Source organism: Oryzias latipes, chromosome 12 (genome assembly GCF_053564925.1).
Source record: "Oryzias latipes strain Hd-rR chromosome 12, Olatipes_Hd-rR_3.1".
NCBI lineage: Eukaryota > Metazoa > Chordata > Actinopteri > Beloniformes > Adrianichthyidae > Oryzias > Oryzias latipes.
Window position 1 is genome coordinate 17,571,496 of NC_136248.1, and position 15,626 is coordinate 17,587,121.

At 37.6% G+C, this 15,626-nt stretch overlaps 1 protein-coding gene across 2 annotated transcripts; it reads left to right on the forward strand.

Moving 5' to 3' along the window:
* LOC101170285 (programmed cell death 1 ligand 2) lies at positions 1-7,026 on the forward strand. Of its 2 annotated transcripts, none has more exons than XM_020707732.3 (9): positions 1-152; positions 891-951; positions 1,050-1,306; positions 1,813-1,909; positions 2,179-2,442; positions 3,289-3,399; positions 4,342-4,407; positions 4,572-4,622; positions 6,184-7,026. In XM_020707732.3, exons 2-9 carry the CDS (start codon positions 897-899, stop codon positions 6,198-6,200), a joined length of 918 nt encoding a protein of 305 aa, XP_020563391.1. In that variant the 5' UTR covers positions 1-152; positions 891-896; the 3' UTR covers positions 6,201-7,026. The 2 variants fall into 2 exon arrangements, with proteins under 2 accessions (XP_020563391.1, XP_020563390.1); XM_020707731.3 differs by lacking the exon at positions 1-152 and adding an exon at positions 287-423.
* The last annotated feature ends 8,600 nt before the right edge of the window (positions 7,027-15,626 follow it).

Consider the following 15,626-nt stretch of genomic DNA (forward strand, 5'->3'; position numbering starts at 1 on the left):
GACAGCACGAGAGGGAAGCCCACGCAGAAAGAAAAAACCCGTCAGACCGTGGAAGTAATATAAACACCAGACCATGAATCAGATTCACATAACATCCTCTGAAAACGGTGGAGACTAAGGAGCGCGCAGTCAGAGCCAGTTTCTTTCATACTGTGAGTAAATTGTGATTCTGAAATCGCAACTTTTTATAGTGGGAATTTTTTATTTAAATCCATATCTCTGTGAAAAGAAAAGAGCGTATGTACTGGAATAGTGTATGATATATATAAAAAAAAAGTCCTAGGAGAGGATTTTTTCGAAAGAGGGGTTGGCCCAAATACTTTATAAAGGGAACTCACACCAGCGTGTGATCATAAAGGCTCGAGGAAGGAAGGGAACAACACATACTATACGATTTTAGACCGACTGTTGCACACCTTGCAGGTAGGAAATGTATGGTTTTATGGGCAGCTTATGAATACAGCTAAAACTAAAAAAAAAAAAAAATGAGAACATTTATAGTCACCCACTCTTGATCTGGTTTGGGATCATTTTGTTAAGCAAATTTCTATCTTTTAATATACTGTTGAGAACATACCATGCATTTCTGTACAAGGATGTAGTTTAGATTGTAAATTCTTCCACATCAGTTATTGGAAAACGGATGACTAACATTTGCTTGCCAGCTTGCCCACATTTGAACACCCCTGCAGTATTAAGAATGGAATCTTGCAGGCGTCTTCTAACCAAAATGTTGGTTATGAAAACTCAATCACAGGCTGTGTGTTTTGTTTTCTTTGAAACCAAGTCAGATAACTTGATGTCAGTGTGGGATGAACAGAAAAAGTGGGTGTATTAATTCACTTTCATATTAGGTTGGAGAGGTTTTAAATCTGTTTCTCCTTTTATAGATCTCAATGGATTGGGTCTTTGCTATAATTTTGCAAGTTATGATTCAGCCATCTCTCTCAGGTGGGTGGTAAAACACATGTAAATAAATAACATACATTCTAACTTAAAACTGCAAAAACTCGTTATAAATGGATGCCTGTGGTCTTATCTCTTCACAGTCTTGTTTACTGTGGAGGCTGAGCAAACCATGTACTCATCGGAGTTTGGAGGAGAAGTTGTGATGGGGTGCAGATTCTCTAAAAAGGCAACACAACCTAATTCTGACCTGAAGGTGACCTGGCACTGGACAAGTTCTGGGCTGCACCAGGAGCTGATCCGGTTAGATAACACTGCGGACTATTCAGTTCCTCCAAAGTATCAAGGTCGGGTGAAACTTCTCACCGAAGAGCTGAAGAACGGCTGGGCAAAGTTACAGGTCATTATCTACTCTGATGTGATTTTCCTTTTTTTGCAGGGTCCTGCTAATAAGACAGTTAAAGTTTCACTGCAATAGGCTGTCAATGCTTTCTGTCTGAATTATTGGGTTCCAACTTACTGTTTGATACTGTAACCCAAACCATTTTGCAGGTTTAGGATTGGCTTAAAAAAATCAGCATTTCTGTTTTAAATGTATTCACAAGATTTGGTTTTTAATGTTTCTTTTATTTTTCTGGGATCTATGAGGAAAAATGCATTGCTTTTTCTTTATGTCTTTAAAAAAGATGGAGTGGAAGTTTTAAAAATAGAAATTTTATGAAAAACCTGTGAGTTTGTGAATTCAAATTTAACATTTTATAAAAAAAAAAATTGGCAGAAATAGCAAGTTCTTGTGAAGACGATTGTGAAAAAAAGACCATTAGCGAAGGAAGATGCAGCACAATTTTGATGTTTCCTTTGTCTAAACCTTCATTTGTAAGGATCCGTTTCTCTGTCTGTTTACAGTTGTCAAATCTCAGGATTAATGACTCTGGAACGTATCAGTGTTTGGTTCAAACCACAGATGGAACAGATTACAAAACCATGACTTTATCAGTTAAAGGTAAGAAGCAAATCTGTGACATTACAGAAAGGAACATTTTTTCTTTTTCTTTCAGTTGAATAGCACTTGCGTTCAATTTCTTAGAATGGTGTTGTACAACGGCTCTTGCTCATGATCATTTCTGGGCAGCTCAATTATAAAGTTGGAAGTAAAACTAAGACGAGTATTACTCAATGCAGTAAAAAAAAAAACCCACAAATCCCTTTTTTTATATCATTTACCGTAAGTCTGTAAATGTGGCTAACCTGACCTCCGTCTCTCTCTCTTAGCTCCTTATAAAACAGTGACCAAACGCATTGAGAGGGCTGAACAAAATAAGGTTTTGCTAACCTGCGAGTCTGAAGGTTACCCTAAATCTGAGGTTGTGTGGACGGATGGAAACCTGCAGAACCAACATCCCAACACCAGCTTCGTGTCAACACCAGAGCAGCTTTTTAAAATTACCTCTCAAATATTAGTGAGCTCATCAGAGGAAAACAATTATACCTGCAGCTTCAAGAGTGATAAAAAGTCTACAACGTTTTACATTCCAGGTGAGTGTTTATGTCTTTTAGGAGAACTCTTATTCTGAAGGACGTTTTATTTTGGAAAGCTACTGGATTCTCCCCACCACATCCAACTCATTCTTAAGTGATGACAAGTCTCTTGTCACATGTCAAAAATCCATCCACTAAAGCAGCTGCACCTAAATTGAAATCCCCAAGTTCGCAAAGGTAGCAAAAACAAACGTGTTTGGAAAGTTTTTCACAGAAAAGAGTCAGCCTTCAACTTCAAAATAAAAGAAAACTGCATTTAAGAGACAAAAACCAGGAGTCTTGACTCTAAATATGGATTTGTTGTGACAAACGATTGATTCATCTTTATTAGCATTATTATATTTAGAAAATACAATTTTTTACTTTAATCCGTCACACCTAAAAGTCAGAGGAGGCTGAAATTGGCGTCCAGTTTTTGTGTGTGTATCCTAAATGGAAAAAGTGTATTTTGGATTTATCACTCGAGCCTGGGTCTTGGTATCAATGCTGAAAAACTGAGTCGATTAAATTTCCATGTCTACAATTCCATTAAACATCCATTTAGATTTGACCTTTTCACATAAGGCAAACTTTATTTAGTTACAAAAACTAAACAAAGGTGGAATTTTCACTCTGTCTTTGTGGCAGAACTGGTATTTTAAAGAACATCTGTCTATCCAGCTGTTGTGTGAAACATGAGAAGTTTTTTTACAGACACTTTTTTTCTTCTTCTGACCAAATAAGGGACTTTCCACAGATCTATGTTTTTGGTAATTTTGGTTCTTTCCAAAACCCAAACATGCTAGTTACTCATTATATACCTACCATGTTAACATTAATCTCTCTGTCTTTTCCTGTCTGCAGACGACCTACCAACTCCTCCTGAAAAGAGTGATGCTGTCATCATCGTCGTGTTGACAGTACTCATAATTGTGATCATGGCAGCTGGAGGGATACTCTATTATAAACGAAAAGGTAATCAGTCAGACATTTTGGACAATCCAATAAAGCTCATAACACTGCCAGACAACCACAAACAAGCAAGAGATACTAATTATAGCAAGAAGAAGGAAAACTTTTAACAAGTAAACCTTCAGATTAGATTTAATGCTGCACTGATCTGTGCCAGAAAGTTGTTTTGTTGTCTCAAAGATTTAAACTTTGCTCTCAGAAAAAGTCATTAGTCAGCATTCCTAACCATGTTTTTTGTTTGTCCTATAAGTAAAAAAACACACATTTCCAAATGACGAGTCTAAAAAAACAGTCATGTATCAAGCCACTTTTCAACCAAAAGAGGAAGTGTTTTTCTTTATCCTTTGAACGGGTCTGAATTTACCGGCATGTGACTGGCTGAGTATGTTCCCATGTGAGCGTGACTTGACTTGTTTGGCATTAGATTGTGTCATGATCACTAGATGAATCAGGCTGGAAACACCCAAGTTATGTCTTTTCAGGGGAATTTCCGGTTTCTTTCAAATGAGGAGGGGATGGCCTTTTTTTCCTCTTTCTTTTTTTTAAGAACATACTCAATGCTGTTATCAAAACAAAGATGACTATCATTTCACATTTGAATGTATGAAACTGATCTTTGATCAGTTTTCGGGCTTGGAAACATCTGGAGGGTTTTTTAAACCTGTGCCAGGAAACTGACTCGTCAGTACCCAGAAGTCATCACTTTTAGTAAACAGAAAATATTCGCTATGAGCTGCAATAAAAAGAAAAAGTGTTGAAAATCAATTTGAAAGTTAAATAGAAAAGAAGAAACTACTGTAAAAGTGCAACCTTTTGGGTTTTAATTTAGATCTTACAACATTTTAATGCTAAAAGGTTATCTTTTCATGAATTTTTGTGTTGAAGCAGTTTGCTTTCAGAGTCATGAATCCATCAACTTAAACTGATGTAACTCCTCTATCACAGCATTCCGGACCATCGGTACCACCAAGTGTCTGCCTGTGGATCCGGACTCTTCTGTGTCTGGAGCTTGTGAGTCTACGTTTGTTTTACTTTTAAAATAAATGAATTATGACTGGTGTGCAGCTTTCAGTCCAAACTGTCAAGCATTTCTTCAGATTATACTGAAACATGAAACACTGATCCTGTCCACACTGAATGAAAATCTCTGATAGAGCGCTTTATTTTCCCATCAGGCCTACAAAAAGAGAAAGAAATCAAGAATGTTGAAATAGATATGCCTGAAGGTAAGACACTCTACTGTCATTTAGTTTGTAATTTGGTATTTTTTTGGTGGTTTCTGCATGAAGTCTTTGTAAATTAATTATCACACATTTGTGGATAATAGCCTGGACCAAAGCAGCCTGTAGGCTAATCTGAGGTTGCAGCATCCGAAAGTTTTAGAGTGGTTAAATGTGAGGAAACTTCGTTGTGACAATTCTTAAGAAGAAGCGGCTTTACAGCCTGCAAAGCGATTGGAGGAAGATCACATCTTCCCACTTCTATGATGTCATATCCTAGTTCTGTTGCAGTTTTGGCCCAATTATCATGAAAGGATATAAAAAAGTTCTACTTAGAAACAGGATTCAACTAATGACACTTAACAAATTCGCCCTTTTCTACTAATTCTCACCAGCACAGTCATCATTTTTGTTCTGTGAGCATCCTGCTGCTATGGTAACGAGTTAGAGGTCAGTCTAGATATGTTAGGCCACCACTGACAACCTGAATATAAAAATTAAAAGAAAAGTAAGATGAAGCCTTAAAAATGATCATGCTAGACCCTTTTTTTTTAAAAATGTGTGAATAGTATGTATGTTTACAAAACTATTATGGCTGCAGACACTGAGCATTAAGAACAGAAGTCTGCAGCCTGAGCAGTCCTTTATGTATATATTAGCGTTTACATAGAGCCTATAGAGTATTTGTTTCAAAATTGGATTCTACACAAATGTTGTAATTTTTATATTCCGATAGTAAAAGTAGAAAAAGTATGAAGCCTAAAGTCCATATGGTAAAAATCTCACATGTGATTTAGTTTTCTAGCATTTCTTAATTCAAGTAAATCTACTGCAGCAGGAGAATCTTATTTGACACAGGGTGTATTTTATTTTGAAAAGAACTTCAAAATAAAGGTAAAAGATGATACACTTGTAATATAGAGAAAAATATAGCACTGTTACAAGTCAAGGTATTGTAAATATTTAAAGTACATTTCTAAAATGGTCACAATAATAGAAATAAAGCCTATTTTTGTAACGGATGAAGTGGGCCTTAGTGGATTTTGGAAACTGAACCAAATGGCTCTTTTAGAGTTAAGGGTTGTAGATCCCTGATTTAGACGTCCGGCATAATGGCGGGGGGTAAAGGGGATAGTTTTAAGCCTTCAATAACAGAATCGTTCATACGTGCAGTGGGGACACATGCACTGTTTCTGTCTTCAGTTGTAAAAAGACACCACAAAAAAACAACTGACTCTTGCAAAAAAGACATTCGGTGTTTGTTGTTTGGAAAAAAAAAGTGAGTTGTCAAAAGGGTTTAGAAAAAAAAAACTGTCACATTATTTTCATTCATTCATCTTCTGTACCCTCTAAAAATGAAAAAAAAGAGATTTGATGAGATTTTTCACAGCTGGTTTGCGTTTTACATCGATTGAAATAGACCCATTTCATTTTTCACTAACTTGACTAGAACTGTAAATAATTCTAATAACTGGATCAAACCTTATGAAATCTGTATTGACAGATTGAGCTTCTGCTCTGTGTATTTTCAGCTCACACTCACATATAAACTATTTCTGCTTCACAGATACAGGCCTCTACTAGACCTACTCCCAGAAGCAGCAGAGATGCATTTACTTGAGGGACACCCCCATTCCATCCAGGGAACGGATGGAAATCCTCACCCCACACAGCCCTCATCTCGGACTGATGGACCCAGCTGTGCTTCAGCTCGACATGCTTTCTCGCCGTGTGCTTCAAGAAAGCCGTGGTGGAGAAAGACTTCCTGCAGAAACGAAAAGTGGAAAAAAGCAAGAGGAACCGACGACTTTGCTGTCCAGACCAAGTAAGCTTCTGCTCAGACTGTTATGATTAAGCGACAAGAGTGTTTTGACAGCCTGCCTGGAGCACTTTATCATGTTGAAACGGAGACTGAAGCTTACCGCACTGAAAAAAAAAAAAGGTCACGCAAAGAACTGCAAAACACAAGTGCAAGTAATTCTTGTTACAGTTATTTTTATTTGTTAGAAGGTTTTTTAGCCCAACTATGCTGCAAAATGCATTGAAATCAATGCTTCATGTGAAATACGTGCAATAAAGATGGATTTTTATGTGGGATCGTGAAGATTTTTTCATGTAAATAATATTTGTTCATTTTATAAAGAAATTGTACGATAAGAAAATTCTGTACTTTATGCAGAAAGTGATTTCAACACTTGTGTGCAATTGTTAAAAGTTTCTGTTCACGAGAAAAGGAAATGTCAGGGTCAAGTTCACTTGCTAAACTGCAAGCCCAAGCTTCTTTTTTTATGACTGGGGAAGTTTACTGGCTTTACTGGCAGGAGAAGTACTGTACTCATTCCAGTAACAGAAAAAAGTCATTGTTTTATTTTTGTATCATGTGATCAATAAATATTTATTTTTTTACCTACTTCATTCTCTGATAAGAGTGTGTGTTGAGTCCAGTATTTTCCCACATTTTGTCTATTTTTTTATGATATTTATACAGTGGGGTAAAAAATATTTGTCAGTCCCTGATTATGCAAGTTTTTCTACTTTAAAAGGTGATAGAGGTCTGTAATGTTCATCATTAACAGTCAGAGACAGAATGTTAAAATAAGTTATCATTAAAGAATGTAATTATATAATGATGCAGAAAATAAGTATTTAGCCAATAACAAAAAGTTTCCCTTAACTCTTTGTAGTGTAACTAAAGGTCAAACATTTTCCTGTAGGTCTTCACTAGGTTTGAATATACTGTAGCAGCTATTTTGGTCCATTCTTCCATGCAGATCTCAAAAGCTGTGATGGCTTGTTCTGTCTTTAGAATAAAAAACAAATAAACAGTTAGACTTATTCAGATCTATTTTCTGCAAAGTTTTCACAGATATTTCCAAAAAATGTTCAGCATGGACTGCATGGTGGCGCAGTGGTTAGCGCTCTTGCCTCGCAGTGAGAAGGAGAAGGCCAAGGCTCAAATCCCAGTTGGGACCTCCTCTGCAAAGAGCTTGCATGTTCACCCCATGCATCTGTGGGTTTTCTCCAGGCAAATACAGCTTTCTCCCACCTTCCAAAAAACATGCTTCATAGGTTAAATGGTTACTTGCCAACGTTTTTCCTCATGGGCTACCGCCCCGCTTGTTTTTCAGCAAACTCTGGTTCAGTAGATGCTGATAAACTGGATTGAATCATCCCAGTTTCTATTTGACTGAACACACCTGATCCAGGTGAACAGGCAACCCATGAGGAACAGGGTTGATGACCCACGATAAGTGTCCCTTGGTATGGGTGTGATTGTGTTCCCTGCAACAGACTGGCGACCTGTTCGAGGTGTACTCCACTTTTGCGTAAAAGTAGCTAAGACAAGCTCTGGTGACCTCGTGACCCCCAAAGAGATGCAGCAGGTTGAGAAAATGGATGGATGGATGTTAAGCACTGTTTCACCACATTTTTGCTCCAGACAAGATAAAGACAAAGCAAAAACATTGAACGCAAGCTAAAAGTTAGGTTATGGCATCTGGACTTGAAGTGCTTCATGTTAAAACCACTCAAACCACTCCAAATAACCCTTGTGCTATCTTAGGTGACCCCACCCTTACATTGACGTGTTCTCCCTACCATGACAAAGGTGGATAAAGGTGGACAGATTTCATGTAATCCATGGACACCAGTGAAGATCACAAATCATTGAAGAAAAAAGGTTCAGCGCACTGTCTAGTGGGTCTAGATGACCCAACTCCCAACGGTAAAGTGCCTAGGATAGCACAAGGGTTACAGCAGGGGTGTCAAACTCACTTTCACCGAGGGCCACATCAGCATAGTGGTTGTCCTCAAAGGGCCAGATATAACTTATACATGTAACTAAATGTAATGAAAAATAAACCTAACTACTTCTTAATGTTAAATAACTCATTTTCTATTTACTATAACTTTTTAAAGTGACAATTACAGCTGTATAGAAAACTTTTGTTTACTTGTTACTCTAACATAAATCCTTTTAAATTTGTTTCTGACAGGTTAGGTTATATGGACAGTGTTTAAGTCCTAATGTATAGTTGCCCAATCCAATATTTCAAGTCTGATTCCCCCTAGATATGAATTAAAAACACACCAATTTTTATTTTTTATTTTAAGAAATTAAAAACTTGAATGCTCTTGGGCCTTGAGTTTGACACATGCAAATTAAAGTATAAAGCCAGCTTTTTACCCTTTATCAATAAAAACAAAGATCTCCTGTTTAGATACTGAGTGGTAAAAATCCCCATTGAGGAAAATCTGTTTATGTAAAAAATCCAAATGTTAAAAATTCCGTTATTCCTAAAAGTATGAAGAAAAACCTTGTTTCTTTTCTGTGGCAGTTAATATAAAAAAAAGTCTGCTATATTGATGAAAAAACAGCTTTGTGGTATATTTTTACCAAAAGTAACAGAAGTTGTGGACAAATGAGAAAAATCTTTTGTTGTTTTTTTAAAGAAAAGATGCTTCAAGATTGGGAATCCCAGGACAAAACTTTCTTTGGTCCACATCTGCCAACTACTAAAAGTGTGCTTATAAACTGTATATTTCCAGCTAAGACACCGATTTCGACAGACAAATACATGGCTGCACCTGTGGGCAACCAATAGATGGAGGAAGTGGAGAGCGGAGCGCCAGATTTGTTCCCTTTTCATCATCATCATCATCAACTTTATTGTGTTCCTCTCAGCCACGGAAAATCTCAACTTCCCGACTTTAAGCTGGGGGCATTGAGTAGTTCCCCCACTTGCAAAGAGTTACTCCTTTAGAAGTTACTTCTGTCTGAGGTTGGCAAGCCCCAAGAGAAGTCTGACTCATTCTTAAGTTCTCTGGAGTTGTCCAGGATGAGAGGTGACAGGCAGAAGGGGAAAACATTATGTATTGATATATATATGACTAATTTTTATTATTTATGTTCTGTCATCAAATTCTTATGTGTTTCAGATTCTACAGTTTCTAATGTTTCTTTTTACATCAGTGTTTCTGTTTTATACTAGGATAATGGATGGTATCCCATCATCCACAGTGCTTCACCCCTATATTTTAAGTCCCTATAAACTCTATTAAATAAAATATTTCAACAAATATATCAGAGCTGCTCTGAAGTTTCTAATCAAAGAATAGGCTCTTGTTTTTTATTGTAAAAAAATGCTTACATTTAAACTCCATTGGTAAAAACAGCCCAAGTTGGGTTGTTTTTATCCCAACTGTGAGGTTAAAACACTTTATTCTGGGTTATTTAAACTAAAACGGGTAAAAACCACTATAACCTGTAGAATTACTACTACTCCAAAAAGCAACCCAAAAATACAGTATATCATGATCATATATCAACATAAATAGTCCAAGAATTGGGTTGAAAAAATAACTCAATTGTAAATGAGAAAATAAAAGGTAACTCCTTTTTTTCCATTTGGCACTGCAACGATGTATTTTTTATTCTTAGAAATTTTACATTTACTAGTATGAGTAGCAGTAGGATGATAATCTGAAATATTATAAGCAGCACGCAATGAAAATGCAGATATGAAAGTGCAAAAAATGCCAAATGTAACAAATACTGTAAGCATGTAGAGGATTTTTTTGTATTTTAAACACCACATAAAACACTCACACAAACCTTTCACCTAAAACAGAACGTTCAGTGTGAACGTTCATCTTCACACTTCAGGTTCTGACTAGACGCTTTTAAAAAAATCCTGAGTCAGCAGTCCTCATGGTATTTCCTCTACAGGTCACAGGTTCCTCTATAAATAGCATTGGGAGATTCCAGGTGAAGTCAAAATCTCGGGTTTACAATTGTTTAAAGACTCAAAAGGGAACCACGTTTTATGGATTTTTTTGAAGTTTTATAGTCTTTTTAAATTGTATATCAAAAGATCATAAATATAAATGTTAAAGGTGAAATTTAACCCCTTCGTGCCTGACTTCATTTCCAACTAAAAAATTTTCTTTAATGTTTTTGTCTTTCAAAGTGATGCTAAATCAAGTGAAGTCCTGGCTGCATTTATTGGTATGTTATTAATTCAGGGGGTTAAGAGATCATTGTTCATATGGAATAAAGTTCTGGATTTTACTTATGCATGTATTAACAATTGTCATGTGGCCAAAGCAAACATTGTGTCTAAGTTTTTATGAATTATATATAATCTAAAGGCACAGCTGGAGATGTGCAGGAATAACCCACAGGGGTTTACTAGGTCAAAGTTAGCTTTCTGTGTAGAGTTTGCAAATGGGAGGACTCCAGCGTCCTTCCACAGTCCAGAGATATGCCTCATAGGTTAAATGATGACCCTAAATTGTCCGTGGGTGTAAATGTTACTTGTGTAGTCCTGCAATGGTTTGGCAACCTGTCCAGGGTGTGCCCCGCCTTTGCCAAACTGTAGCTGGGACTCAGCAGCAACCCCATCCAGCTGATTTAGAAGATGGACAGATAAAACTGCAAGCTATCTCAGCATTTTATTTTTTTTTTACTTCTAAATCCATAACAACAAACTCAACTGCTCTTTAGCATAGTCTGTTTGTTTTAATAATATGCCAAATGTGTATAGATCTGGCTTTAGATTGATCTATTGATCCAACAACATCCTTAACAGTTCCACTGTGTTTAAACAATCATGCCTGTCTCTGACAAACTGTTTTGGAGTTGGTTCGAGCTGTAGTGTGAAGTTTGCACAAGTACTTTAATAGCCTAAAAAATCTTTGACGAGGTTCTCACAACAAAGCACAGTGGTGGAAGCATCATGGTGTGGACATGCTTGTCAGAGACAGAAATAAGTTCAGTTCAAAACCTAAAACTTCAAAAAAGAGAGCTGCTTACGAGAGAGCAAAACCTGACAACTGAGCGACTCCTCAACATGTGAGCAGAAGCATCTGTGGTCTCATTCATTCATCAGTGTTTCTTGAAAACGTCATCCTTGTCATCCTAAAACTGACCATCATAGGTCTTAGTGTAAAGTCTTCATTAGGCATGTTTTAGGTAGATTCCAAAGGGATAAAAATGTTCAGAGTAAACAGGATTTGGTGTATCGACAAAAACATTGTCAGGTGAGGGGCCATGAGGCAAGTGACAGGCAGGGGTTCAGGGATCATCACACTGACAAAAAAAATAGTACATTTTACACAAACATGTTAAAAAAATGCAAATAAATAATCAAAGACAGGCACAAAAAACCATAACAATTAGCTCTGACTGCAAATCTTGCTGGGAATTTTCCATACATTTTCTGTGCAAAAACTCAATCTTTTGATAGCAGAAGAACAGAAAATTCTAGGTGGTAAAAGGATAATCAATAAAACGCCAAGTTATAAGTGGACACACAAATCTCAGTCAGCCAAAATCAGCTGGGTCGTTGTCTACTTTGAGGGATTTTAAAGACTTAAACATCCTTGTTGAAAAATTGTTGTGAAAAAATAGATTTTGTGCATGAAATGCATGAAAAACAATTAAAATTAAAAAACTGATTTACATAAGTTCCTTTACTTTATTTTGATGTAAAATCAACAAGGAATCTTATTATAGTTTACCTCCATGGTTCCACTAGATGGCATCATCCTCCTTTACAAACCTTCCCCAACTTGAAAATGATTGTAAAAAAACACATTAAAAAAAATATAATTTTACACTCAACACACACACACATATATATATATATATATATATATATATATATATATATATATATATATATATATATAAATCATAACTTCTCAGTATTATATTTATTAGATGATAGCTGCAGGGAATCTAACTTCATTGCAAACCTGCACAAAATGTAAAATGTTTTTTTACATTTCTGTTTAGCTTAACTTCTCTTTTAAGATCTGATAAGTATAAAAACAATCTTATCATGAAGCCAACCCAGAAAAATGGGTGCTCCTTGAAACTAAACCCTCCCTCCCCTCTAAAAAAAAAAAAAAAAATTAAAAAAACAAGTTTTACCCCCTTTTCCACACTGCCCTCCCTGCTCCCTAAACAAGCCCCAAACCACACACACATCCCAAATGAGAGTTTACCCCCATCACAACTATGATCTCCTACTCATGCGACCCCGATTTCCTCCGTCTATGTCAACCTTTCAGACCAACAAAGTTTCATCAATTGGTAATTAATATTCCAGGGAAGAGAGCAGCATCAGGAAGCAATTATTCAATAATGTATGGATGTAAACGTATGCTGAGCATGCACCCAAAAAAACAAAAAAAACGCAATGCATGCACAGGCACATATACATCACCCTGATCGACTCTTCCTCCCTTCCAAGATCAGGTTACCCTCTTGCATTTGATTCAACACACTTAATGTAACGAGTGTGGCTGACTTAAAAACCTTTACATTTTTGTGTATGAAGGAATGACTTCCTGTGCTTCAGCCAGATTCTGTTTTTGCAACAGCTTTTTACAAACAACAAGGCCGCTCTATTTTTACGACTCCTTGCAGTAAATAAGATATATTCAATTTTAAATGCTGGGTAAGGTGGGTGCTCTGGGAGGCCACACTTACAGCAAGCAGTCTATTCTGCTTCATGCTGGAGTCCATCAACTCCACTCTACATCCATATAACTCTCAGCTGGCATCAGCCCAGTTCGTCTGGTAATTGAGATCAGATGAATGGCAGCAAAAGCGAGGCGACCTGGGTTCTCCAGGACCCACGGTAACCTGGAAGCATTTATTTTATAGAAAAGATGTTTAGTTAAAGGGCAGCGGTGAAGCCTGCAGCCCAGCCCCTCTAATGACCCTCCAAAGTCTTCTGCACAAGCCTGGAGATGGAGCCCTGTGATGGATATGACTGGTGAAACGGACACACACACATTTGCACACACAGGCTTCCATCCCCGCACCCTGTGATGGATACGACTGGTGAAAGCTCTGAACACTACTTCCTGAGCCCTTCACTTCCTTCCTCGCAGGTCTCAGTCAGTCAAGCCGAGCCAGCCAGGTTTCACCAAACTAGAGCTGGATTGGATTGCATATTAACAGGCTTCCTGTCCGCTCGGTTGGCTGCAGTCATCTGCTTTCTTTAAGGTCACTATTATTGATGACCAAGCCTGAACCTTCTGCAGGACAACAAAAGTTTCACCACGGAAGAAACTTGCACTATAGAAAAACAAACAAACAAGAAAAAAACTCATTATAATTATCTATATGCACACATGAACAGGGTACTTTTACATGGTGCAAAAATTGACTGTGAAGGTGTTATTTTAATTGGTAATTTACATAAAAAATTGACAAATATATGCAGTCTTTTAGTAACAAAAAAAGATAAATAATTTAATCTGAAATCTATTAAGTTATCCAACTGCATGCAACTTGTGTTAGTAAAAGGTAGAAACAGCTACATTTTAAAATATTTGTAAAATAACAAACAGCTGAGGCAATGGAGGCACAAAAAAGTAGAAAACAGTCCGAATTATTTAAGAAAAACTGGAATAAAATATTTTTCTATTTTGTTTAGGTGTCTAGCTAATTAAAAAACAAAAACAGGATTTTAACAAATGAAATAAGGTCACAATACTAGAATTTATTATGTTATTAAAAATTAAATGTATATTTGTTTAAACTGAGGGTTGAGCTGAGATACTAAGATGCTTTCCGTCACAGGATTTAGACACGCTTTCTTGTTTTTTCGTACATGGAGAGCTCCACCATCTCATCGCCACTGTCCACCCCAACAGCTCCAGTCCTCCCTCCCTTGCCCTCCCTCCCGCTGGCAGCCCTTGATTACTCTCGTCTCCTGAGGGAAGGTTTTAACTCCTCAAAGATAGCAATATCGAGGGCACTCCCGGGCTAGTCACTCCAGATCAGAGCGGGGGGAGGAAATGGCAATAGACATAAATCTAAATATGTAATTCCTCCCATGCTGGTAATCACGATGTCCAGACGATTTGAAATGACAGTTTAACCACTTTGGACTGAGGGACGCTTTGTTCAGATCGTGTTGGAACGTCTGTGGCATGGTTGGGGTGTGTCACCGTGGGTGTAGAGGCCTTCTAGGAGGCCAGTCTTCCATACATACAATGAGAAGGGGGGGCACAGCACTTGCTCCATTCAGTTGAAATGAGTCACAGACCAGACAGGAGCAATCCTGTGAATGACTGACATGCCGGAAGGAAACGCTCTCTCTGCCCGCTATTAGTTTACCTGATTATTAGGAAATCCAGCTTCCTCTTTTAATGGTTGACCATTTCCCCGTTAAAGGCCCACCTGGATTGGAGGCAGAATCGGGCCCTGTGCTGCACTGTGCCACAATTGCATCTATCAATATTAATAAGCCAATCTGCACAAATTATGCTCCTTCCAGCTGGATGCCCCATCCCAGGAAGGGTCAGAAGTACCAGCATGAACGTCAAATTCACCTAAATTGTACACTCAATTTGCATATGCAGAGATTTCTCCAAACGTTCTCTCAATATACCCCCCCCCCCTCCAACATCATCAATGCAAGGCAAAGTGGGGAGGGCATTTTGAATTTACATGCTGATTGCATCCTTGATGAGATCTTGAGGGCTCAGATGCACTCCGCTCTACAGAGGTGATAAAAGGCAAAGGAAAGGAGGAAGATGAGAGGTGTGTAGGTGGGATCAAACCAGATCCGTCCAACCTGAAGTGTTCGGCTTCATCGTCCACCCAAATGCAACCCTCCCCCCTCAGCTGCAGCAGGGACGCGCAGCTCAGGGTGTAATCAAAGGCATCTTAAAGGTAGGAGAGCTCACCAACACGTACAGTGGCTATACAGTATAAAGTAGCAGCAACCGACCAAACGCGGCGCCATTCTCTTCAAAAGGCATGAATAATGTAGTTCTGAAGTGGAGACATGGGATTAAAATAAAGACACAGAATAGGGACACTTGGATGAAGAGGAACTTGAAGATATTGATTTCAGCATGAATAGAAATGAGTTTGTTAGCTGAGCATCACAACTCAAAGCTTACTTGGATTTAAATATTCTATACCTTTAGTTAAAGTTGAAATATTAAGCTATAAAACCCTGCACACATCATCTCCCCTGTGTA